The sequence below is a fragment of the Rattus norvegicus genome, chromosome 9 (genome assembly GCF_021556685.1).
Source record: "Rattus norvegicus strain SHRSP/BbbUtx chromosome 9, alternate assembly SHRSP_T2T, whole genome shotgun sequence".
In the NCBI taxonomy this organism is placed as follows: domain Eukaryota; kingdom Metazoa; phylum Chordata; class Mammalia; order Rodentia; family Muridae; genus Rattus; species Rattus norvegicus.
In genome coordinates, this window is record NC_141542.1 from 75,015,528 (window position 1) to 75,042,217 (window position 26,690).

A 26,690-nucleotide genomic window follows, 5' to 3' on the forward strand; every position below is an offset into this window, starting at 1 on the left:
GGTAACTAGGCCACCCTCAGCACATTAGGAGAAGTTTTTACATAATCCAAACCCAACCTGAACCAGACTAACCAGTCTCTCTCTTTGTGCTGAGTGATTCCAGGACAGCCAGCGTTATCCAGAGATCGCAGACGGGTCCCGAAGCTCTCTGGGAGATTTCCAGGTCACGCTACCCCAGGGAGTCCAAACATACCAGGTCAGTGAGTTTGATTTCACTGAAACCTACACTGAGAGATAAGAGGGAACTGTGTGGACCAGGCAAGCTCTTCACATGGGTGGCTTTTAGTTCTTTCTAATTGTTCCTAATCCAAGTCAGTAGCCTCTGGCTCCCAAGAGCTGGAGCTGGAGGACACAAGGCTGCACAGCCAGACGGATCTGCAGACAGAGTCATAATTACTCTAAAGTGATATCTTTGGGTATTTGTTAAATACCTACCCAGAAGAGTAGCTAAGCCCAGAGGTTCAGTCTCTAGCCCACACTGCACGTGTTTAATCTCCAGTCAGCAAACAAGAGGCCTGCAAGTGACTAAGCTCACCCTTCTGGAAGAACAATTTAGAAAATAGCTGTTCTTGCTGGTGCATGCCCTCCCCAACACACACACACACACACACACACACACACACACACACACACACACACTGAATGAAAAAATGAGGACACAGCTCTCCTAGGTGTGGTTGAAGAGGTAGGGTTTATTGTAGACATGAGGGAAAGAACAGCCAGAGGCATCTGGAAGGGTCAAGACTGAATCTGTCCGTGAGAAGGGATGGGGGAAATCAAAAGAAGAGAGAGGAGGGGAGAGGTATGGGGGCAGGGGGGTAAGAAAGAAGCCAAAGACCAAGAGAACAAAATCCAAGATGGCTGAGATTATGTAGAAATCAGAGAAGCTAGGAAACAGAAGTAAAGCTCAGAGGCCGGAGAAGCGAGAGTAGAGTGAGGTACGCCAGCCAGCATGACTCTGTACAGGTACTTGTGAGTGGGGGTGAGGGAGTCTTGTGGCCAGAGTCTGCTTTGCTATGTTAAATGGGCACCTCTGTTAGCCATTTGTCCATGGTTAGACACCTAACACGCAGAGAAAAGCTCCAGAATAAACTCTTTCAACTTCCCCTGGCTTTCTGCCCCCTGTCAAGTCTTCTCACACAGACTTTGGTCTCCCTCTGCGGTCGTGCCATGTCACTTAGGCCTCATCAGAATGATGCACACAAGCAGGTCTGTCATTGGAAGGATGAGGACAGTGCCTCACTCTAGTTACATCGTGAAATGGTCATGTTCATCCTCTGACTCGCTCTGATGTTTGTGGCCCAAAGGGACTGTCCTGGGCCTCCTCCCCGAGTCAGCCAGGCCTCCTGAGATGAAAGTTTTCTGGGCTAACTCTCTCTTCTTCTGTAGAGAGTGAATTCTCACCAACCTCTCCAAGATCCAGTTGGACGTCCCATCATGCACCTGTCAGGTCTTAAACATGCCACGGGGGAAGCTGTATTTTGTGATGACATCCCCAGGGTGGATAAAGAACTTTTCATGGCTTTAGTGACCAGTACCAGAGCTCATGCAAGAATCATGTAAGTAAAACTTCCAAGAACCTTTTAAAGGTTCAGTTAATCCAAAGAGTCATGAACAGAGAAAAATTAATTCTACCATTTTGGGCCAAATTAAAACAAGCTTTACTAAATATTAAATATTGACCAAGAGATGGGCTTTGGTCAGGACCATTCCCTGGAATTTCCCACCTGAAAATGGCCCTAAGGTATAGTAGCACCTTAAAAAGACAAACCTACAGGCCTCTGTACTTCCCCATGAGGCTTTATTATTTTCCAAGAACTACAACTCCCAGCATTCCAAGAAGTTACCTGGTTCTTGAGCAGGTGGGGCTTACAGGTTAATTTTGACATTACAATATACCTGGGGATGCCTCACGGGAATGTGCCCTTTTCTGCAATGCCCTGATCCGAAATGCTCCAGGAGGAAGGAAAATATATAGAATAGACTCTCCTGAAAACAAACAGACAAACAAAAGCACAGGAGGTGGGGATGCGCGTCCGTTGGTAGAGTGCTGAAACACTCTCTCATGTTCAATCCCCTGCACCACATAAACCCAGCACAGCTCTAAACCACAGTAATCCCAGCACTCAGGAGGCCGAGGCAACAGGACCAGTGCAAGGTCATCCTCACATAGCTAAGTCCAGGCCCATGTGGGCTGCATGAGACCTCATCTCACAAACTAAAAAGTAAAAACTGTCGGGCCTCTTGTTTACTCTCTGAGGTCATAATGCCTCATCTCCTCGAAGCCTCACACATGACTCAGATACCACTGAATCAGCACCCTCGTTACTGAATAGGAAATAAATACAGCCGTACATTTCCTGAGAGGACCGGCCTTTCTGCCCCTCTCCGGCAGCTAGAGGGTTGCGTCCTGGCCCTGCAGCAGGACTTCTGGGTTTGAGGCCCTCAGCGTTTGCACAGGTCTCCTTAAACATCTCCGTGTGTCCAGATCGATCGACTCATCTGAGGTCCTAGACCTGCCTGGTGTGGTCGATGTGATAACAGCTGAAGACATCCCGGGCAACAATGGTGAAGAGGATGACAAATTACTGGCTGTAGATAAGGTATGAGTGGGACATGCTTTCCCACACACCTATGCAGGTCACCTAAGGACCCTGTCAGTCACCTGACCTAGCCTCCTAGAGTTTTCTACCACTGAGATGCCGATGGTGCCAAGGTCCTGGCTCCTCCTCTTTCCCCAAGTGCCACCATTCTACCTTGCTTTTCTGAAGTTAGGAAATAACATAAAAACTGACACAGATCTGATCAGCCACTATGCACCTCTGAGTTCATTTGCCCTTATCTGAAGAGTAAATACAAGGAAATGATCTATACCAGGATAGAATGCTCTACAACAGTGGAACGCTGCAGCCCTTTAACACAGCTCCTCGTGTTGTGGTGACTCCAACCATAACATTATTTCATTGCTACTTCATAACTGTAATTTTGCTACTGTCATTAATATTAATGTGAATAGCTGCTATACAGGATCTGCTATTACAGAATAGCTGCTATGAGACCCCCATGGAAGGGTCATTCAACCTCTGGAGGGGTCGAGACCCACAGGTTGAGAACCACTGTCCCAGAAAGATCTAGAAAGGAGGTAGTGGACCACAGCCCTGCCCTTTTATTTACATGGACTCTCTCCCTTCCCAAACCTGTTCTCTCTTTCCTTCACATGCTCCATTTTTAATAAGTTGTCTTAGCTGTCTCTGGGCTTTTGATTCAAATGCAGCAATCATTTATGGACCACCCTGACTTGGGGCCAGAGCAGCTGGCTTCTGTTCCCGCATTAAAACCAACTGTGTGCCCTGGGAGTTTACCGTCTCTAAAGGAGGAATGACCATTGTATCATAGGAGTTAGACAAGTGACCACACACGAGGTGCCTAGGACAATGGTTGGCACATGATGTGCTGGCTATTGTCACTACTGTCACATTTCAATCAACCACACACTTTCTCCTCCAGCTGTGGAAGACATTACTGAGTTTTTTGGTTGTTTGGTTGGGTTTTTTTTGGTTTTGGTTTTGGTCTTTTGTTGAGTCCATCAAAAGAGGTTGGCTGTCATATATCAGGCTATTGGGGCTGCTATAATAAAACTGCCTGAACATGGAGCTGGAGACGTGGCTCAGTGGTTAAGAGCTCTGTCTGCTCTTCCTGAAGACATGGGTTCGAGTCCCAGTACCCACATGACAGCTCACAACTGTCTGTTGCTCCAGTTCCCCAGGCAACATGCTCTTCTGGCCTCTGTGGGCACTGCATGCATGTGGTGCACAGACTTACACACAGGCAAACCATCTATGTACATAAACATTAAAAAGTTGCAAAAATGCATATGCGAGGCTGAAACAGAAATGGATTTTCTAGAGCTGAGCCAAAGCCAGTGTCAGCAGGTCTGGCTTCTGCAGTCTCTGTGCTTGCTGACTGGTGCTCCTTGTCTTCATGGTGCCTTTTCTCTGTTCACTCTCTTCTTAGCTCACCAGTCATATTGTACAAAGGCCCCACTCTGTGTTAATAACCTCTGTAAAGGTCCTGTCTCCAAATGCTATCTCATAGGTGCTTCAACACACTCAGTTGTTGAGTGACTAGTATGTCAGTTCACAGCAGGGGCCACCACATACACTGTAAGCTCTTAAATGACAGGACAAAGAATTCATGTGAACACACCATGCAGGAGACTCAGCCGGTTCATGTTACAGTCAACATCTGGGAATACTGAATACAGTGGCCATGGGCAAAATCTATAATATGCGCTTTTTGTGTGTGGTGCTGTCGGTCTAACCAAGGGTCTCACACTCACTAGGCACAACCCACCTTCCTTTTTCACTATTTTAAAATCTGTACCCAAGCCCATGTAACTCCAGTGTATCTATTTCTTTTCAACAATGACATCTAAGACACCGACCACTGGAGAGATTGAGCTTGGCTTCTGTTCTATTGCCTTAAAATTACTTAAATTGGTTCATTTATCATTAGTATAGTGGGGAGTGTGGGACATGTGGAGGTCAGAGGACAACCTAATGGAGTTGTTTCTATCTCCACCTACCTTTACGTGGGTCCCAGGGATTGAACTCAGGTCCCCAGGCTTGCACAGCAAGCCCTGTTACACACTGAGAGCCATCTCCCTCTACCCACTTCATGGTATTCTATGTTTATGTATGTACTTTACAGGTGCTACATGTCTACATATGTACTTTATAGGTACTGCATGTCTATGTATGTACTTTACGGGTGCTGCGTGTCTATGTATGTACTTTATGGGTGCTATGTGTCTATGTATGAACTTTACGGGTACTGCATATCTATGTATGTACTTTACGGGTGGTGTGTGTCTATGTATGTACTTTATGGGTGCTGTGTGTCTATGTATGAACTTTACAGGTATTGTTTACGTATGTACTTTACAGGTTCTCTGTGTGGGCCAGGTCGTCTGTGCTGTGGTAGCAGAGACTGATGTTCAGGCAAAACGAGCAACTAAGAAGATAAAAATCACCTACGAGGATCTGAAGCCTGTGCTCTTCACCGTCGAGGTAAGTAGGGCTGCTCAGTCTCCCTCCAAGATTGTAAAGCCGGGCTTGAGAGGAGGCTCAGTGGTTAAGAGCACTCTCTGCTCTTACGGAAGACCCAGGTTCTATTCCCAGCACCCACATGACAGCTCACAACCATTTGTAACTCAAGTTCGAGAGGCTCCAACACCCTCTCCTGGCCCCTGCAGATACCAGGCATGCACGTGGTACACAGACATGCATGTAGGCTAACACTCGTGCACATAAAACACAAATCATTTTTATAAAAGACTATGAAGTCAAGAGCATCTTCATAAATGTCTTAATATTAGGAGACTAACTCAGAGCCTTTTCCCCTGCTTGGCATCTGTTACTCTGGAAAAAAATAATTTTGCTTTGGAAGGTATTACGTGTATGAGATGAAATTATCTTTGGCTCCAAGAAACAGAAAAAAAAAAACAATCAGAATAAAAGTTCCTCTCTTACATTCAAAGGCCTAGAACTAGCCAGGCCTAGTGGCAAGGCCTATGGTTCTGGTTGTACATCCCACTGAGGCTCACAAATTAAACTGAGCCGGGTTGGTGAGACATTGACTCAAGACAAAAGGTAAGAAGAAAGATGGATGTAGCCCAGAGAACTCTGTGGTAGAATGTTTTCCTGCTGACAAAAGAAAAGGGAAAAGACTAGAAAGGATCGGTCCAGGGCTTACGTGATGCGATGTTTACATCTGTGCATATGGTTTACATGGAATGTTTTGTGCGGCTATAACAGAATCCCCGAGGTTGGATAATATGTAATGAACAGGAATTTATCTTTCAAGGTTCTATTGCCTGCGAAGGCCAAAACTGAAGAGCAGACTCTAATGCTACACGATTCCAGAAGGTGGAAGGCAGAGAGCACAGAGAAACTCACTTTCATAACAAAGCTATTCCACTATGGTTATTACAATAACCCTCAGAACTAATGAGCCCCCATTACCTAATCACCTCTCAAGACTATGGCCCTGAAAATTAGGCTGGGTGGGACACAAGCCACAGCTTATGAGCTGTGTGTCCAGAATCCAGCTCCCTCTAACTAGTCTCTCTGTAATATATGGTTTTCATTCTAATAGCTCCTGAAGCTCTGGCCATTAAATCCACATTCCAGATAGCAAAAGGGATGCCTCTTAGAACACTTCCCAGACAGGGTATGGGGACACATGCCTTTGATCCCAGGACTCAGGCAGCAGAGGCAGATGGATCTCTGTGAGTTAGAGATCAGCCTGGTCTTCCATAGTAAGTTCCAGGAAATCCAGGACTACATAGAGACTCATTGTCTCAAAAATGAAAATTGAAAAAAAGAAATCATTTCCGAGGCTGGAGAGACAGCTCAGTGGTTAAGAGCACTGACTGCTCTTCCAGAGGTCCTGAGTTCAAATCCCAGCAACCACATGGTGGCTCACAACCATCTGTAATGGGATCTGATGCCCTCTTCTGGTGTCTGAAGACAGCTACTGTGTACTCATATATGTAAAATAAATAGATCTTAAAAAAATAAGAAATAAATCATTTCCCAGTCCGTACAGGGAGGTGTGTACAGTGCACATGCCTTTCTATTTCACTGGCTGGAAGGCCTGCATCTGCTGAACCCAACTGCCAAGAAAGCCAGGATCCTAATTTTATTCCAGACGGCGTGTGTATCCACCAAAGGCCTGGGACCCTGTTATTTGAGAGAGGTGGTAAGAGTGGATGTCAGGAACAATGTGACTTTAAAGAAGGATTACTAAATGTAATGAGAACTTCACGATGAAATTCTATAGAAATTTCCGACTCTTGGTGATGGGATTTAAGTTATGTGTAAAGAAAATTATGGCATGAAAACATAGAAAATTCAAGCATCTGAGATAACTACCTCATAAGGATGGACAGTGGCTTCTGGCTCAAGATTTAGAAGTTTCAATTCATGCTTTGCTGGGTAATAAACTGTAGTGGCCTCTCGTAGGTGAGCAAAAGTACTCCCTCATGCCTGGGACAGGAAGTGCAGGAAAGGAGGAGACCAAAGTCCCACAGCCCACTTTGAGGGCATGTCTCCAATAACCAAAACCTTCCAGGAGTCCTCGCTGGTTAGAAGTTCTCCCATTCCCATGCCAGAACCAAGCTGGAGACTGAGCCTCTTCCTCATGGGCGTTTGGGGTACATCGCAGACCCGATCTACGGCAACTTGAACTTGCATTCTCTAACTCAGTACAGCATAATCAGAGAAACTAGGTTGAGAAAAAAAAACAGCTTGTTTCTGGGCTTGCAGTAGACCATAGTTGGTATGTAAAGGCACCAGGGAGCTGTGGGGACAGTTTGAAATGTGCCTGAAGGGTACCAGTCTCCCAGTGCACAGAGTTATGAAGGCCCGGTTCTTAATCTCTACGCCAACTTCCCATCCGCCAAGTTTGCAAGGAACACGGGTTTTCTTGGCTGACCCTCCCTCTTTGACTTGCACTAGAATCCTAGTGTGGGTTTGGTTTTGTTTTTATTTCCATTTGAACTCTTCTTTCTGAAGGGGGAAACGGCACCCAGAGGACACACCCATGACCTCTTCGGGACTCTGAATAGTTAGAGGTCTAAATGTTCTTCAGAATAAGAATGTCTAAAGTGAGCAAATAATTCTTGTATGACCATAGGCAGGAAACAAAAGTCATATATGCCAAGAATAATGCATATGTGTATGTATTAACCTATTTACATGAATATTGATATAAATATGTTGTATATTGTGAGTGTTATATATGATAAAACTTTATCAAATATATTTCTAAGCGAGACAGTGTAGCACACAGGTACTAGTTCCAAGCTGACAAATTCGAATTATAACTGCCGTTTTCTACCCGTGTGATCTTTGGTGAGGAATTTACACCTTTGTACCATGGTTTACTAGCCTGTAAAAGGAGAGTAATGCTATGCACCTCATCAAGTCCTCATAAATGAGTTAATGGAGGTAAAAAGAGCAGTGTCTAACTCACAGTGCTCATTTGATATAGGTCATCAGAAGGCCACAAGTCTTTTGACACACATTGCAACAATAAACATACTTATGTGTTTGCCGTTACGTGTTTGCCTCCATGACTTACTGGGGTCAAAGTGTGTGCCTGGATGGTTTTGTCAACTTGGCACAAGCTAAAGTCACCTGAAATGAGAGAACCTCAATTAAGAAAATGCCTCCCTGGGGCTGGGGATTTAGCTCAGTGGTAGAGTGCTTACCTAGGAAGCTCAAGGCCCTGGGTTCGGTCCCCAGCTCCGGAAAAAAAAGAACCAAAAAAAAAAAAAAGAAAAAGAAAGAAAAAAAAAGAAAATGCCTCCCTAAGATCAGGCTGTAGGCAAGCCTGTAGGGCATTTCTTAATCAGTTGTTGATTGTAGGATGGTGGTCCTGTGTTCTGTAAGAAAGCAAGCTGAGCAAGTCATGAGGAGCAAGCCAGTAAGCAGCACCCATCCGTGGTGCATCAGCTCCTGCCTCCAGGTTCCCACATGCTTGAGTTCCTGTCCTGACTTCCTTTGATGAGCTGTGATGTGGAAGTGTAAGCCAGATAAACCAGTTCCTTCCCAACTGACTTTTGCTCAAGGCGTTTCGTCACAGCTATAGAAACACTAAGACCAAGTGTTAATGAGGAAAGTAAAATTTTCAAGTGCCGTGTTTATTTTGCACTGCTTTAAGAGATCACATGCTATCACTGGGAGAGACGGCTTTGTATTTGCAGAACCAGGGCTTTATGGGCTTATGCTAAGCTAGCTTCCTGTTACTGAGACACTTCCACAAACCTAGGCAAGATGTTTCTAGACACTAGGCCTGGGCTTGCATGCTTCCTGCCTCACATAGTTGTAGCCTGGCTTGAGAGTTATTGTCTCCTCTCTGAATCCCATTACTTCATCTTGAAAACAGGGGTAATGGTAGAAGTAATACAATATACATGTGGGTACATATATACTGCTACTATGAAGTGACATGATTTCAGCGGAGACATTACCAGGTACCCACTCATCCCAGTCAGGGAACCACAATGACAGATGGGATAATAAATCATTAAATCACTAATAAATAATAAAGTCCAACTTTGTGAAGCAGTGAGTTTATGGAGGTGCCTTATAGGCTATATGTCACCATTATTTCTCCCCTCTATTGAGATCAATCTCTTTGGATTTATAATTATATCCCCTTTCTCTTTATATATAATCTCAATTCCGCATCAAAATACAAAGATTTCTACCAATGTAAGATTATGGCTCTAAAATGCTTTGTTTAAGAGTAACATTAAGGGGTTGGGGATTTAGCTCAGTGGTAGAGCGCTTGCCTAGCAAGCGCAAGGCCCTGGGTTCGGTCCCCAGCTCCGAAAAAAAGAAAGAAAAAAAAAAAGAGTAACATTAATAATCCATCCCCGTTTATCTAATGTCTATATTACTCTAACACCCTTTTTTCCTGTCAACTCCCTTCCCTTTACCTAAGAAAGAGGAAAAATAGAAATCCTCAAATCTAACCTATTTAGTTTCCTCTGTCCAAAACTATAATTTTTTCCAAATTATCCCTTAAAATGACAATATATCTATAATTGATAAACAATAACCAAAACCAGATGCCCTGATTTAAGGGATTGAAACATCAATTTTCTTTGACTGCTTCCTGCTGACTTGAGAGTGAAGAATTCCTTTTTTTGTTTTTTTTTTAGGAGAGAGGAGGGGCAAGAAAATTTTAAAAATTGATTAGACTTAAGAAAGCTAGTTTTAGCATTATTGTCCAGTCTCTGTATGGTGAGAAAGTTCAGGGCTTAACTGAAGTCCTCACTAGAGCCATCTGAAAGGCTGGATAAACTGAGGTCATTGGGATTAGCAGACTTCCTGAAGCTGTTCTGGAAGCACAGTCTCGGGAAACAGCCTGGGGTGAGGCAGGATCAGACAGGGAGCTGGAACAGCAGGTCACCTCAGCATCCCTGAGGATGAATCTTGTCAGAAATGGGGTTTCATTCACAACATGTGAATCTTACAACCAATATTTAGTTCTGTAAAGATATTCGTATAGATTGTGCAAGGTGTGCAGATCAGTTAAGGATGAATTTTTGCTCTTCGAGCAAGTGAAAGATAACTGTCTGTTTTTATGAGTGGTGCCATAAGGAAGGATGGCAGGCGAATTTTAGGATCCCGTAACTAACAAGATTCATTTGGCTAGAGGCGTTTTTATGTCTCAGCCAGTTTCAGAGCTGCTCCCCGGTGGAGGGATCATGTTCATGTTACCTGTCATATTTGGTCTTCTTGAATTTTTCTGTGCGTAGCTAAGGTCTTCAGGGGGTCTTCCTCTATCATATCCGATCCATATCCCTTTGAAAGTAACTTTTTTTCTTTCCTAACAACACAATACAGAGCCTCTCTCCCAAAATAGCATGTCCTTGGTCAGGCAACAGGAAGGCAATCGACTCCATTCAGCAGCCTCTTTTTAGGCCAGCTCTACTCTGACCTCCCTCCAAGAGGATTACTAATGCCATTAATACCAGCAAGCTATGAACCACCTTCATTTTGATAATTAAAACAACTCAAAACAATTAAAATATTTAATATTATTTATTGAGATAGGGTTTCTCGGTATCTCCATGCCTTTGTTTCCTACATTTGAGATCAAAGGCCTAGATTTCTTTATTCTTCCATTTATACTTAAAAACACTTAGTTACCATTCTTTCTCCCTTCTATCCTTAAAACAATTAAAGCAATTTTTTATTTATTCCTCCCTTCTATGGAGATTAGTATCTCTTTAAAACTATTTAAAGCAGTTATGTCTTAGTCAGGGTTTCGACTCCTGCACAAACATCATGACCGAGAAGCAGGTTGGGGAGGAAAGGGTTTATTCAGCTCACACTTCCATATTGCTGTTCATCACCAAAGGAAGTCAGGACTGGAGCTCAAGCAGGTCAGGAGTGGATGCAGAGGCCATGGAGGGATGTTACTTACTGGCTTGCTCAGCCTGCTGTCTTATAGAACCCAGAACTACCAGCTCAGGGATGGCACCTCCCACAATGGGCCCTCCCACCCTTGATCATTAATTAAGAAAATGCCTTTTAGCTGGATCTCATGGAGGCATTTCCTCAAGGGAGGCTCCTTTCTCTGTGATAACTCCAGCTTGTGTCAAGGCAACACACAAAACCAGCCAGTACAAATTATTACTTAAAAACACTTAAAGGGGGGCTGGGGATTTAGCTCAGTGGTAGAGCGCTTACCTAGGAAGCGCAAGGCCCTGGGTTCGGTCCCCAGCTCCGAAAAAAAAGAACCAAAAAAAAAAAAAAAAAAAAACACTTAAAGCAATTACCATCATTCTTCCTTCTATCCTCTAAAGCAATCAAGGCAAGTTTCATTTATTCCTCCCCTCTAGAGACAGTAATATCTCTGGGGATATATGATTCTATCCCCTTCCTCTTTCTATGAAGTGAAGTAACATCCTTTCCTATGTATTTAACCTCAATCAAATTCCCTTCTACTTTCTGTATGAACCTATTCTTAGGCCAAAATATGGGCCAATGCCATGCTAAGTGATCCTAGAATTCTCATAGAGTCATGTTCAAAGAAGTACTGTTTATATAGCATTGATATTTTAAATTTCCATTAATTTTTCCATTCCTATCGTATTTAGGCCTGCTCTCTGCATAGCCTGCAGGAGCTCCCCACTCCATGGCTTAGGCTCTCAGCCAAAACTTAAGAGCATTTGAGAAAACCTCAAGCTGAATCCCTAGCCTCCTGCCCAGTGTGCTTGGGTCGTCTTGGGGGTACAGCTGTGTCTTAGTTTTACGCCGTAAATCCAAGAATTGTGCGTGCCAATTTAGCATGAATTTTGTCCTAGTCCCTGCACAAGTTGGGGAGAAACCATGAGGCTCAGCTAAGAAACTGATTCTCCTTTCCTCCTAATCTTAAAGGGGCAGAATGTGTTTTCCATTCGTGAATCTCTAATTACCTTTTTTTAAAGTGGGTTTAAGGTGCCATTTGTAGTATGAATATTTTAATAAATCCTGGTGTGGTTCCTTCCTGCCTTTGACCATTTATGTTCCTGGATAAAACAGAGAGAGAGAGAGAGAGAGAGAGAGAGAGAGAGAGAGAGAGAGAGAGAGAGACACTTTATAATAGCTTTACAAATAGCTTAACTGCCTACCCTCCATGCTGTTAGCGTCTACCTCGTACCAATAATTCTGAGTTACTACTTACTAATTTCTATGTTCCTAACTTCAATTAGTCAGCCCTCTGGGCCACGTTCTCCTGGACCAGGACACTCTTCTTGCTTCTCTATCCTATGGCCACTCTTGTCTCTCTCTTGCACACTCTTCTAGGTCATAAGGCTCTCTTCCTTCCTCGTGGTCTCTTGTCCAGGAAACCAAAGCCCTGCCTATGTCTCTTCTTCCCAGCTATTGGCTGCTGGCATCTTTATTTACCAATCAGAATTAACTGGGGGCAAGTTCCCAGAATCTACTTGCAAACTCCAGATTTTGGGGGCCAGCACTTAGCACTACAGTAAACAGCAAACAGACTTTCCTTTGGGCTGGAGAGATGACTCAGTGGTTGAGAGCACTGACTGCTCTTCCAGAGGTCCTGAGTTCAAATTCCATTAAACCACATGGTGGTTCATAACCTTCTGTAATGAGATCTGATGCCCTCTTCTGGTGTGTATGAAGACAGTTACAATGTACTTATAAATAAATAAACCTTTAAAAAGAAAAAAAAACAGTAAACAGGGGGTGTTGTCTGAACATATTTTGCCAGGGAGCCAAAAGAGGGTGTCTTAGTTAGGATTTCCATTGTTGCAAAGAGACACTATGACCAAGGCAACTCTTATAAAGGAAAACATTTCATTGGGGCTAGCTTACAGGTTCAGAGGTTCAGTCCATTATCATCAATGGTAAAAAAAAGCATAGCAGCATCCAGGCAGACATGGTGCTGGAGGAGAGTTCTACATCTTGATCCAAAGTTAGCCAAAAGCCAGTGACACGCTTCCTCCAACAAGGCCACACCTCCTAATAGTGCGACTCCCTATAGGCCAAGCATTCAAATGCACGACTCTATGAGTACCAAACCTATTCAAACCACCAGAGGATTATCATATGAAATGGAACTGGATGGTTGGGAACCACAGTGCATGGTTATGAGTCATCATGTGGATGCTGGGAATTGAATATGGATCCCCCGGAAGAACAGCCAGTGCTCTTAACTGCTGAGCCATCTCTCCAGCCACCACTTGAGTTTTTTGATTTTGTTGAGAGAGAGTCTCATTGCATATCTCTGGCTGTCCTGGAACTCACTGTGAGACTAAGCTGACCTCTAACTCACAGAGATTCTCTTGCCTCTGGGTCTCAAGTACTGGGATTAAAGGCATGCATTGCTACACCCCTTTAACTGCCTGAGTCTTAACGAGCCTCCATTTAGAGAATCCTGAGTCTTAAGGAACCTTGATTCAGAGTGTCCCAAGTTTCTCTGCAGTGTAGCATATATCAACTCAAGGGAAACTGCTATGCAATAATTTGTCACAAAGTGCTACTCAATAGAAAGTAGCCGCTCTCACTATTACCATTAACAAGAAGGAAAGGCTGTGGACGGACTCTAGTGTCTTTGGACTCCAAGAATGCAAGAGACAAATGTCATTCTGAAGTGCAGAAGGACAGACTGGGTCTACAGGGTTAGCAAGAATCGGCTGTGGTAAATCAGTCCACAGAACCAAGGAGAAGAATGGCTTCCACGTGGGATATCAGTTCAAGCTAATGCCAGAGAGTAGAGTTGGAGGAGGAAGGGAGTGGGGAAGAACAAAACTCTAGAAAGGTTCTTTAGAAATATGTCCAATACCCAAAGGAATTACAATGTATACTATGTCTTCTTGTCCCTATCAGAGTGTGAGGACCTGTGTCCTCTCCATCAACATGGGATCCATCAAGATCCCGAGTGAAGAAGAGGTTCACATGTGTAGCTACCTAGTATCTAACACACCTTTTTCCTCAGGGAGACATGGAAAAGGAGGGCTCAGCAGCTCCCCCATGGTGTCTGGGCACCCAGCACTGTTCCTAGAGACCCATGCTAAAAGTGAGCAAGTGTTCTCTCAGTAGAGCATCCCTCTGAGCCCAGCCTCCGTTCTGAAAATGGCTTCCTTCTTCATGTTTCCCTAGTCCTTCTGGCCGACTTTCTCTGCAAATGTAGAAGACAGTCCCTCTGACACCTTGTGTACTCTAGACCTCTTGAACGCTCGATGATACCTTTCTTGTGTCCCAGGAGGCAACAATGTGGGGGAATCTACTAGCCGGCAACAGCAAAGAGAAGGGATGACTGTCTTTGTGTTTTCGTCCTTTTGCATAGGATGCCATACAGCACAATTCATTCCTGTGCCCTGAAAAAAAGCTGGAACAAGGAAACATGGAGGAGGCATTTGAAAATGTGGATCAGATAGTTGAAGGTAAATAGTTTAGAAGAGTTATTCCTTGATTCCACAGTGAAACAGCCATCAAAGGCATTGCCCCTGGGAGGCTAGTCCTTTGAAGTCCTGGGGCTTCCCCAAACCTACACTTTTTCTCAAAGCCTCTGTGCATCCTTGTGCCTGTGTGTGTGTGTGTGTGTGTGTGTGTGTGTGTGTGTGTGTGTGTGTGTGTGTGTGTGTTGTGTTTGGAGGGGAGAACTCAGGGTAGCAGAATAAGCAGAAGAAAGTCCCTAAGACTAGGGTAGTCAAGGGCAGAGTAAGGAATAGGAACCTGAAACTTAAAAAGTGTATTGTTTCTTTTCACATGCATTGGTATTTTGCCTGCATGCATGTCTGTATGAGGGTGTCAGATTCCCCCCTAGAACTGGAGTTACAGTCAACTGTGATTGGCCATATGGGTACTGGGAATTGAACCCCAGTCCTCTGGAAGAGCAACCAGTGCTCTTAACTGATGAGCCATCTCTCCAGCCCGGAACCTGGAACTTTTAACTTTCAGAACTACAGTCTCTGAGACAGGTCACCTCGATTGTCACGCGGTGAATATCAGGTTCCTTGCTGGGCACTACTGCAGGTGGGCAGTTCACACCCTTCTTCATGTAAAACGCTCCAACGATGGCAGCTTCCAGCCAGCATGTGCTCCAGGCATGTTCCTGCCCTTGCCCCTCACAGGGAAGGTTCATGTTGGAGGGCAAGAACATTTCTACATGGAAACACAGAGAGTGCTTGTCATTCCAAAGACAGAAGACAAAGAGCTGGACATGTATGTGTCCACACAGGATCCAGCCCATGTGCAGGTAAGGGCCCTCAAGATGCCACAATCAGCATCCTAACTCCACCAAGGGTCAGTCTCCATAGCGCAGGTGGCAGCCACTTCACTAGCAGAAACTTAGAATCTAAATGTTGACTGTCTGCAATGCAGCTAAGACCCCAGAACCGCTTTAACTTCGTTCCTGTTCTCATCAACAGTAGAAGAACCACCCTGATCATTTTTTCTTTTTTCTATATTTTTCTTACTCTCTGAGACTTTCATGCATGCAAACAACCTATTTTGATCATACACATCCCCTATTCTTCTTCAACTTACCCCAGACCTCCATCCCATCCCCCTCCATGTCTTCTATTTTTTTAATAACCATTGAGTCCAGTTATGCTCGTGGGTGTGGAGGCAGCCACTAGAGCATGGCCAACTAGTTGCCCCACCCCCGAAGACTCTCTTCTTCCAGCAATATTATCTAGACTCCCTCTCCAATCTTAGCTGGCTTTGGCTGGCTTGATCTTGTGCAGGTCTTGTCCAGCTTCTGTGTTCATGACTATGACAGCCATGTCATGTCCAGAAGACATAATTCTTATTGAGAAAGTCTCATCGTATCCAGGATATCCTTGAACTCACTAAGTAGCCAAGATTGACCCTGAACTTCTGAACACCCTACATCTACATCCTGAGTGTTAGAATCGCAATCATTCACTAGTATACAAAGATTTGTGCAGTGCTGAGAATGAAACCCCGGGTCTTCATGCTTACTAGGCAAGTTATATCCCCAGTCCAAGTGAGATCATTTTAAATGAAAGCACTATTCATTGCTGGGGCAGTGGTGTCAAACACCTTTAATCTCGGCACCCAAGGAGTGGGGACAGAAGCAGGCGGTACTCTGCGTGTTCAAGGTCATCCTGATCTACAGAGATAGTTCCAGGACAGCCAAGGATACACAGAGAAACCCTGTCTGAAAAAAATCAAAAACAAACAGGACCACAAAACAGCAGCAGCCACAAACAACAAACAAACAAACAAACACCTATTTATTTGCAGCAGGCTTAGCTAAACTGTGATTAGATAGCATCACTAACGTATCCCTACATTCTATTTTATTCTATAAAATAATCATTCTGGATGGTTTTTAGAGTCAAGACATCACTTTAGACCATTTATACTTCCCCAGACAGGAAATGCTCTGGGCTTAGGTCATAAACCTGGCAACACCCTTGTCAGTAGGATGCCAGGCATCTACTGCTTTTCACCGGTTTTGGTCCTTAGGCTCAGGCATCTGACCAGGAGTGCAGCTTCCAATAAGAACCCAGGATCTTGTTAGTTTGCGGAAGATTAACAATGTTTAAATACGGCCCAGAGACCGGAAGCAGTGGTGGTACACACCTCAGGTCCCAGCCTCAGGAGAGAGACATGTGGGTCTCTGTGGGTCCAACTTGGGACTACATAGTGAGTTCAGGACAGCCAGGGCTACATAGCGAGACCCTGCCTCAAAAAACAACAAAACAAACAAAACTGGGCCAGAGCCCCCAACACAAACTGGGATTTCCTCCACGTTCTTACAGCGGTAGACCCAAGTGGACTCTGCTCTAGAGTCGTAGTTCAGGAATCAAAACTCGTCGCTGCCATCTCACTCTCTAAACCTCATTGTCTCTGACAGAAAACGGTGTCCTCTGCTTTAAACATCCCGCTCAGCAGGATCACCTGCCACGTGAAACGTGTGGGTGGAGGCTTTGGAGGAAAGGTGGGGAGACCAGCTGTGTTCGGAGCAATTGCTGCAGTGGGGGCTGTCAAGTAAGTCTACCTTAGGGGCCGGAAGTGTGGGAGAGGCTGAGCCCAGAGGACCGCAGTAGCCTGACAAATCAACCCTGGCTGCAGTTAGAGCCTCCTCTCTGTCCCTGGGTAATTCGGGCCCCTGCGCGTTTCCTTACAAAACATTGATAATTCATACCTGCCCTGCTGCCCTTTTTGGTTTTGTAAAAATGAGCAGAACACATGACTTTGGTGAAGGTAAGGGGCTTTAAATAGGAAAGGTGGGATAGTTGACTGCTTCCAGAACGGAGGGAGCCCATTCCTGAGCTTCAGGGAAGATGAACCCATAAGATGTAGAGCAAGGCCAACAGGAACCGGATGTAGATCTCTCCTGAGAGACACAGCCAGAATACAGCAAATACAGAGGCGAATGCCATCATCAAACCACTGAACTGAGAACGGGACCCCCGTTGAAGGAATCAGAGAAAGGACTGGAAGAGCTTGAAGGGGCTTGAGACCCCATATGTACAACAATGCCAACCAACCAGAGCTTCCAGGGACTAAGCCACTACCTAAAGACTATACATGGACTGACCCTGGACTCTGACCTCATAGGTAGCAATGAATATCCTAGTAAGATTACCAGTGGAAGGGGAAGCCCTTGGTCCTGCCAAGACTGAACCCCCAGTGAAAGTGATTGTTGGGGGGAGGGCAGTAATGGGGGGAGGATGAGGAGGAGAACACCCATAGAGAAGAGGAGGGAGAGGGGTTAGGGGGATGTTGGCCCGGAAACCAGGAAGGGGAATAACAATTGAAATGTAAATAAGAAATACTCAAGTTAATAAAGATGAAAAAAAAAAAAAAGATGTAGAGCAAGGCACCCTTTCCAAGTTCACCATTGCCCCATAACCGTCTTTGCTGCCTCAGCCCAGAGTGGGGCGGAGTGAGGAAAGAAAGACACACACACACACACACACACACACACACACACCCCACCCACCCCCGCCAAGCGCTGTCTTGTTGGACAGGAGTCTTTGGATTGATCTCAAGACAAGGTTTCTGTCTTTGCTATCCATGGTTCAGCATTCAAGTTTAGCTGGCACCGACATGACTGGTTCTTATTTTATTCATTGACTTTGACTGGGTTTGCTGTTAGAGAACAAAGAGGAAAAGAAGCAGGAGGTGGGGAGCAGAGGAGAAGGAACAGGAGGATGAAGAAGGGGAGGAGAAGGAGCGGGGGGGGGGGAGGAAGGGGGGAAATGCTATTTAATGTTGTCTGAGATTTAGTCTGCAAAGTTCCAATGTCCTGCCTCCTTCGACAGCCTCAGTGTAGCTCAGAGAAAAGTCCTGCACACTGGAACATGCATCTTCATTCCCAGCTCAGGGAGGAGAGAAGCATGGCTGGAATCTCATCTCCACTTCTCAGGAGACCCTGTGCCTTCTGCCTCTCAAGCATGGCCACACACAGTTGTCAAGTGAAGCGCTTAAATCTCAGTGCCTAGGCTAGCCGTTACGAGCCCTGACATCGGTATATTCTCAAACTTGCCTCTGACCCCACTGTGCAGCCAAGTGTGGAATCAGTGCCTTAGCACACAATGCTCACATGTTAAGTGACCTGAGAGCAGTGTTCCAGATCCCCCGACGTCATAGAAATTCCTGCTCAAAAACACATAATTAAAAAAAAAATTTAAAAAGAAATTCCACCTTCCCACCCAAATCCCAGACTTTCTGAATCAGAATTAGCAAGGGATGGGTCTTGAAACTGTACATTTAACTGGCATTTTTCTATTGATGCTAGCATTGCATTTACCCATTCACATTCTCCCTTTATAACTAGCAGTACACGTATGCAAAATAGGTGGATCTGAGTGAAAGTCAAATTTGAAGCCATAGGGACAGAACTTAGCTAGCAGGTAACATTAATCCTTTTAGACATGCCTCTAAGCACTGAATTGCAAAGCACAGAGAAATAGTCAATCAATAATGCATATCATGCCTAGAAGAATGTACAGATTAATAGATACATATGTGATGGATGGATAGGTGGGTGGATGGATGGATGGACGGACGGAACTAAATGAGTGATGGAAATGGATGAAAGGGCGGATGGTGGATGAATGAGTTTTACATCTTATAAATGGATGTGGGTAGGGAATAAAATAAGGACTTGAATAAATAGGTGGACATGTGGGTGGCTGAATAAACAAGAGTGGATGGACAGATGGATGGACGGACGGATGAAATGAATGGAGATCTAAAGTTTGTTTTCTGCAGAACTGGCCGTCCCATTCGTCTTGTTCTGGACCGTGAGGATGACATGTTAATAACTGGGGGAAGACACCCATTATTTGCAAAATACAAAGTAAGTACTACAGGTGAAATTATTAAAAGATCTCATTTTATTTGAGTGACTTTGGCCTTGTCTATCATTTTGATTTTGTTGAAATCCAAAGGCAATCAGCATTTAAAATATCAAATGAAAATGGTATGTATTTTTGGATGCCCATGACATTTTATTAAAACTTTTAATTTAGTGCATAATTGTAAAAAATGTAATGATGAAAATAAAATTTTTAAATAGTAACGTTAAAGGCATTGTCTGAGGACCTGGGGCTATGGCTCAGTGGATAAAGCTTGACAAGCAAACTTGAGGACCTAGGATAGCATCCCCAGGACCCACATAGAAGCTGCGAGGTTGAAGCTCCCTGCAGCAGCCCCAGTGTCCTGGAGAAGACTGGGCATCCCTGAGGCAACTTGTCTAGAAAGACTAGCCAAATTGGTAAGGTCTGGGTCTGTCAAGAAACTCTGCCTCAATAAATAAATTGAAGTGCAATCAAGAAAGCTTTCTGATGTTATCCTTTGACTTCACACATATGTGCACTCACACACATGAAGACACACATACTTGTGTAAAAAAAATAAGTAAAGTTAAAAGGAATAAGGATTTCTATTTTTAGTGATTTCTCAAAGGGGGAAAAAAGAAAAAGGAAGATGTCCAAAGGTCATGACTATAAGAACAGCACTTTATAGTAGAAATATTTAGAAACAATTTAACCATTTGCACTGCAAAATAATCTCTAGCAGAAGTCCACTTACTGGTGAATTTAAGTTATTCAAGTCACACTCACTCCATTTTCTTTCAACTGCAGTAGAAACACTGTTTTAAAATGTTTGCTGGCATCCAGTAGATGATACTATTTTTCAAATTTATGATTGATTCCTTAGGCCCTTTCGGTTGTGATATAAGATTACAAAACATGCTTGACTAGGAATTCCTTGAGCCTACACATCTGATTTCCTACCTGGTTTCACCACCATCTTAGATAACCACACCACTCTGTTACCTATGTTGCTATTTACAAAGCACCTTGGCCACAAGTCCAGCTTATAAATCTCCAACCTCTGATCCCAAGGCTTTCCTGTAACAAGGGATAACATGATTCATCTCCATGCATTCTGGAATCCCCAAGACTTTCCAGTGTGGAGAAACCCACCAACTAAATTAGAAAGAAAGTCAGGACAGAGTGGTGGAGAGTCTTGGAAGAGTAAGAAGAATGAGAGTGGCAATTTGCATTGTGGGAGTTAAGCACAAACTTGAGGATTTCATTCTGGGTGTGGATTGCCTGCTGAAAAGAGAGGACTCAGAAAAGTTGGGTCAAGAAAGGTCTTCTTCAGAAGACAAGGCCACATCAGGGTGCCACCAGAGAACAAAGAGGCAAAGTCTGTCTTTGATCTACTTCAGCAGGGGACTGAAGGGTGATTCACCCTTGGTAAGAACAACTTAAGCAAATCAGTAAAATGTCCATCATTGGGTGACAGGTGGGATTCATGAACAGTGGACGAATCAAAGCCCTAGACATTGAATGCTACATCAATGGAGGATGCACACTGGATGACTCGGAGCTGGTATGTGTGTTATAGACCACTGTGCCCTTTCAGAGATAACATGCAAAATGTTGTGTAAATGTATCTTCTTATTTGCCTGATATAATTGTCACCTTGGAAGCTTACTGCCTCTGTCTGCTCACCTGGGCCCAGTCCTGGAAGCTTCCAGCTTCTGTACAATCTTATCCAGGCCTAGAAAGTTTTCAACCTCTGAGACTTCCTGCTGAATAAGCTCACCCTTTCTAGCTCTTTCTGATCTCTGGCTGGCTGGCTGGTTCAACTCAGCTGTTCTGGCTTGAAACTCTTCTCCAAGCTGACTGATTCAACCTGGCTTCTCAATCAAACTCTGAATTTTTTCTCTGCTTGGCCTCAAACTAACTCTGGCGATCTGTTCTAATCTTCTGGCTCCTTCTCATTCTCCGGCTCATTCTGTCTTTACCTGTGTCTAACTTGTTCTCCTCAACCTGTGTCTGTAAAACTCCCAGTAAAACTGCCCTCTTTCCTGTTCATTGCGCTCTCTCTCTCTCTCTCTCTCTCTCTCTCTCTCTCTCTCTCTCTCTCTCTCTCTTTCTCTTTCTCTTTCTCTTTCTCTTTCTCTCTCTTTCTTTTTTTCAGAGCTGGGGACCGAACCCAGAGCCTTGCGCTTCCTAGGCAAGCGCTCTACCACTGAGCTAAATCCCCAGCCCACTCATTGCTCTCTCTTAAACAGTCTTTCTTTTCTCTCTGTTCTCATGAGACTTGAGCATATCATATTCTGTCAAATCTCCTCTGATTCATCACTTTGTCTGCCACTCAATTCGACTTCACTTTGAAACATGGCTGCTTCCTTCTACAAACTAACTTTACCTTCATTGTTTGGGAGAAAAAGGTGTGTTCTAAGGCTAGGACACTCCACAACTAGAACAGGTTTTTCCAGTAAATGAAACACAATCTTGGGGGGTTCACAGTGTGACCAAATATCCCATAATATAGATGAATCTTTATGGAAAGTTGAGCAGTGTGTCTAGTTTATGTGGGTATCTCCTTTTCCTTTAGGTAACAGAATTTCTTGTACTAAAACTGGAAAATGCATATAAAATCCGCAACCTCAGACTTCGAGGTCGTGCCTGCATGACAAATTTACCATCCAATACAGCCTTTCGTGGGTTTGGCTTCCCACAAGGAGCCCTGGTGACAGAATCTTGCATCACAGCTGTGGCAGCCAAATGTGGGCTTCCACCAGAGAAGGTGAGATTATAATCAGGTTCATAACCAAGGCTGGTAAGGAATCTGAGGAATAGGCTCTCACCCCAGGAAACACTAGAAAAACTGAACAAATTAACCCTGCCTGAGAATGTGAGATAAGAGCTCCGGGTTTTTTCATGACTGCGATGTGGACATGCCATCATTCTTTAGACAATTCAGGACTGACACATATCCGGGTTGTTTGTTACCCATTTTAAGCTGTTAAAATGGTGCTGGGACTAGATAGAAGGCACAGTGGCTAAGAGTACATACGCCTCTTCCAGACGACCAGAATTCAGTTCCCAGCACCCACGTTAGTGGTTCACAATCACCTGTAACTCCAGCTCCAAGGGATCCATCCTGTGCCCTCTTCTGTTCTCTATGGGCACTGTATCACATGCACAAACTCACACACATGTACATAATTTAAAAATAAAATCGTATGCCAGGTGACGGTGCCACACATCTTTAATCCCAGCACTTGAGGGGCAAAGGCAGGCAGATTTCTGAGTTTGGTGCTAGCCTGGTCAACAGTGGGAGTTCCAGGACAGCCAGAGCTACATAGAGAAGCCCTGTATTAAAACAACAACAAAAAAAATACACACACACACACACACACACACGCACACGCACACGCACATGGGATATAAGATAGATAGGAATATATATATATATACACACACACATACATATCACACATGCATACACATATACACATAAAGTCTTTAGGTGACCTTGAAATGAACACCCTGACACACATGTGCTTGGGGTACATCATATCTCTTGTCCTTATGTGTGAGTCCATCTATTGAACAAACTCACAGAAATGGAATTGCTGACACACTCGAAAGCTTTTTAGAGATTTTGTCCAAATTTAACCATTTGAAAATATCATTCCAAGCAGTACCCCAGAAGGCTTGAGTGGTATCAGAGAGTTGGAGCAGAGTCAGCCTGGCTCTGAGAATGTCTCCACTCCTTACCTGTTCCATCACATCTGAGTGCGTGCTCCATGTCCACCCTGTCTTCATGATCCAGACCCGCTGCTCCGCAAGGATTCTCTATGCGTTGTCTCTGGAGAATCTTTGTGCCTAAAGTCAATGGGACCCCCAGGTTTTCATTTGATTGGCAGAGTATTTCCTCTGCACCAGAGAACACCTAGTCCATATACAGCGTATTTCAGAATAATAATAAATTTCTATAAGACTTCACAAAAGGTGCCCATGGGTCCAAGGAGGAAGGCATATCACATCAGGATGAGATTTTGGAGACTCAAAAAAACATAACCTTCTGGAGAAGATGGCACGAGGTTCAGCTTGAGGAACAGTATGGAGAGGCGGTCGAAGCAAATGGGATAGGAGGAACAGTGGGCCTCTGTGCCCCAGATGCCTTGGCTAGAAGAACAAGATGGTTTACTTCACAGAATTTCTGAGAAATAAACTTTTACAAAAACATTCATTTTCGTGGGGCTGAGACTGTAGCTCAGGGTAAGAGAGTTCAGCCAGCATTCACAAAGCCTTGGGCTCCAACACCAGAGATACACAAACAAAAAGTAAAAGAAAAAAGATTTTATCATCTGCATATTCTTTAAAAATCCAGTGTTGTTGCTGGTGGCAATACAGCATTCTTTTACTTCTGTCAGAAGTTGGAAATGATGAAACCACTCCCCCAACCATTTCCAGTAGGATCTCCTTTGCTGGATGTCGAAATTCCCAGGATATGAAGCCGATCCTGTTCACACACAAACTTGAAAAGACTTAATCATGCAATCAGAAGACTTAAAGATCTGCCGTTTGTCATTATCTGTTTCCTGATTTCTCAGTAACAGAACAGGCTTCACTCGTGACAGTAGAGCCTGGCTTTAAGACACTCTAACTGGCTCTGCTCCATCCCCTGAGCTCTGCGATTTGAAAAAGAAAACCATGGCCCAGGAGGATGGCTCAGAGGGAAAAGGCTGCCAAGCTGGATAACCTGAGTTTTATCCCTGACAACCACACTGTAGAAGGAGAAAATGGACTCCCAAGAGTCATCCTCTGATGTCCACACATATACCAGGGCATGTATACACACACACACACACATACACACACACACACACACACATACACACACACACACACACACACACACACACACATACACACACACAGGATATAAGATAGATAGGTAGATAGATTGTACTTAGAAAGATAGATGATAGGTGAATGAGTAGGGAGGGAGGGAGAGAGGGAGGAAGGGAGGGAGGTAACCTACCTCCCTAGGCTTTCATCATACTCCCTTTTAGACTAGTCACTGTCAACTGCACTTTACTTCAGACAGAGAGACCCTAGCTGGTGCATTAATGAGGACATGAAAAGTAGTCCCACCATTCTCACAGCAGCTTGTGCCATTCAAAAACAATGGGAAAAAGTCTGTCTGTCTGTCTCACCATAAGTTCTGATGGAAGTTCACACTTGTTTCAGATTAGGGAGAAAAACATGTACAAAACAGTTGATAAAACCATCTACAAACAAGCGTTCAACCCCGAACCCCTGATAAGGTGCTGGAACGAGTGTCTGGACAAGTCTTCCTTTGCCATTAGAAGGACAAGAGTGGACGAGTTCAATAAGAAGAGTTACTGGAGGAAGAGAGGCATTGCGGTCGTCCCCATGAAGTTTTCAGTTGGCTTTGCTGCGACAAGCTATCATCAGGTAAAGTTCACACACACACGCAGCGTGTGGTAAATGACCTTATGTCCAACACAATCTTGGTCCAATCAACCGATTCTGGTTTCAGAGGATGCCACACTTCCCAAAGCACCAGGCCCCTCCCTGAATATACCTAGGAGAAAGTGCAGACGCATGAGAGGCTTCATGTGGTAGTAGGAAAAGGGTCACTGTGCCAAGAAGCTTTGGTGGCAAGCATGAGGGCCTCATGCAGTTGATCCCAATTCTTAGTCAACTGGGGTCAGAAAGGAGACCCCGAGCCGCTCTTGGTCTGCCATTTGCTAGCTGTGTGACATTAAAGTTCTTCAGACTTTCAGAGCTTTAGCTCCATCAACTGTAAAGTGAGACTAACAATAACAGTCTCTTAGGACTGATGATGACTGGCCGAGAAAATTAATATAGGGCACTTGGCAAGATTCCTTGACCTTTCTGGAAGTCAGCCAGGGTAACCCTAAGCCCCTCCCAAGAGAGCTCAGACACATCTCTCAGGGCTCTTCCTCCCCTGACGGGGAGGATAAGATACCCTCAGCTTCTGGGTCATATCCCTGCTTGGGTGCAGTCTGACCATTCCATAGATGGGTACAGGGTTAGTTCTCACATCCATTAGCTGGACTGAATCAGTGGACCCTGGATGGCCACCAGTGTGGTTTTTCTCTGCCACCAAATATCATATCTTTACCAGCCTGACTTGAACAGCAGCTGGGTGACTAGTAGATGGGTTCAACCATGGTAGTAACTGCCCAGAGTTAGCATAGTCACCACAAATCAAGGGTTAAATTCCACAGACTTTATCTACTCTGACATCAGCTACGAATACATACTTCTGCCTAAATGACCACTAAGTTGAGAGGTACCCCATGCACCACTATCCCAATAATGGTTTTTTTGTTTGTTTGTTTGTTTGTTTTGTTTTTTAGCTGTAATGATTTTCTAGAACAAATCACAAAACTCAGGAAAGCTTTTTACATTGCATTCTCATTGCCAGCTAATACAAATGACACACTCCAAAGCAGCCAATGGGAGAGATGCCTAAGGCAGGACACTGGGGAGGGACAAAGAGCTTGTCTTCTGGGTGTTCAACCCCCAAGAAGTGGACAGAACTCAGAAAGGTGCAGTGGGCCTGGAATACACCATCACCAGCAGCACCACCCACACACAAACATGCACACAGGCTGACCCGCTCACCCTGAACCTATCCCAGTACCTCCTGAGGCACCTCCTTGGCAAAAGATAGCACTTTTCAAGACTTAGACAGTAGGAAGCACTGTGCCAAGAGCCAGAAACAAGACTAAGGACCTAGTTTTGTCATCTATATGGCCCCTTTGCACAAAACCTACAGCCCCTCCACTGTCATCCCTAGGTGCTGGGTCTTCTTCTTTTTTTTTTTTTTTTTTTTTTCTTTTTTTTTTCGGAGCTGGGGACCGAACGCAGGGTTTGCTAGGCGAGCGCTCTACCACTGAGCTAAATCCCCAACCCCGGTGCTGGGTCTTCTTTTGGCCACATTAGACAAAACTTTACCTCAGCGGATGACTGTTCGTCTCCATCTGAAAGGCCTCCAGCTTCCCCACAGAGCTGTAAATTGAGATGCCCAAGAACCACTTGGCCAGGTCTGGCTAGAGTCATTCCAGGTCAGCTGCTGACACAGCTGGAACGCCTCCTCACAAACAGTGGGAAGCAGAGTGGTACTGCTGTGGCCACAGGCTACCGTGAATAGATACTATTATTAGCACCATGCACCTACCTCCAAGCTGTCTAACCCCTCCAAACCATCCCGGAGCCTGCAGGCATCTCCAGACTGGGAGGAAAAACACCACCTTTTCACTCATCTCACTTAACAAAATCTACACAGTCTCTGTGAGTCCAACCTGCT

General features: G+C 44.5%; 2 protein-coding genes across 4 annotated transcripts in view; one reads left to right on the forward strand and one right to left on the reverse strand.

Annotated features, from left to right (window-relative positions):
- The window catches only part of Aox2 (aldehyde oxidase 2), an 89,386-nt gene that overhangs the window by 28,060 nt on the left and 34,636 nt on the right, over positions 1–26,690 (forward strand). For both annotated transcript variants that reach the window (NM_001008522.2, XM_087566156.1), the window contains 11 exon segments: positions 104–196; positions 1,390–1,559; positions 2,489–2,603; positions 4,947–5,069; positions 14,377–14,473; positions 15,164–15,288; positions 16,918–17,051; positions 19,284–19,371; positions 20,829–20,915; positions 21,930–22,121; positions 24,578–24,805. In NM_001008522.2, the coding sequence (NP_001008522.2) occupies positions 104–196; positions 1,390–1,559; positions 2,489–2,603; positions 4,947–5,069; positions 14,377–14,473; positions 15,164–15,288; positions 16,918–17,051; positions 19,284–19,371; positions 20,829–20,915; positions 21,930–22,121; positions 24,578–24,805 (1,452 nt within the window).
- Positions 1,780–26,410, reverse strand: LOC103690538 (uncharacterized). Of its 2 annotated transcripts, none has more exons than XM_087568997.1 (4): positions 26,339–26,388; positions 23,099–24,935; positions 15,016–15,194; positions 1,780–1,989 (listed from the first exon to the last, which is right to left on the reverse strand). In XM_087568997.1, exons 2-4 carry the CDS (start codon positions 23,127–23,129, stop codon positions 1,870–1,872), a joined length of 330 nt encoding a protein of 109 aa, XP_087425123.1. In that variant the 5' UTR covers positions 23,130–24,935; positions 26,339–26,388; the 3' UTR covers positions 1,780–1,869. The 2 variants fall into 2 exon arrangements, 1 of the variants encoding a protein (XP_087425123.1); XR_015629573.1 differs by lacking the exons at positions 1,780–1,989; positions 23,099–24,935 and adding exons at positions 10,884–12,091; positions 14,277–14,418 and having other exon boundaries at positions 26,339–26,410.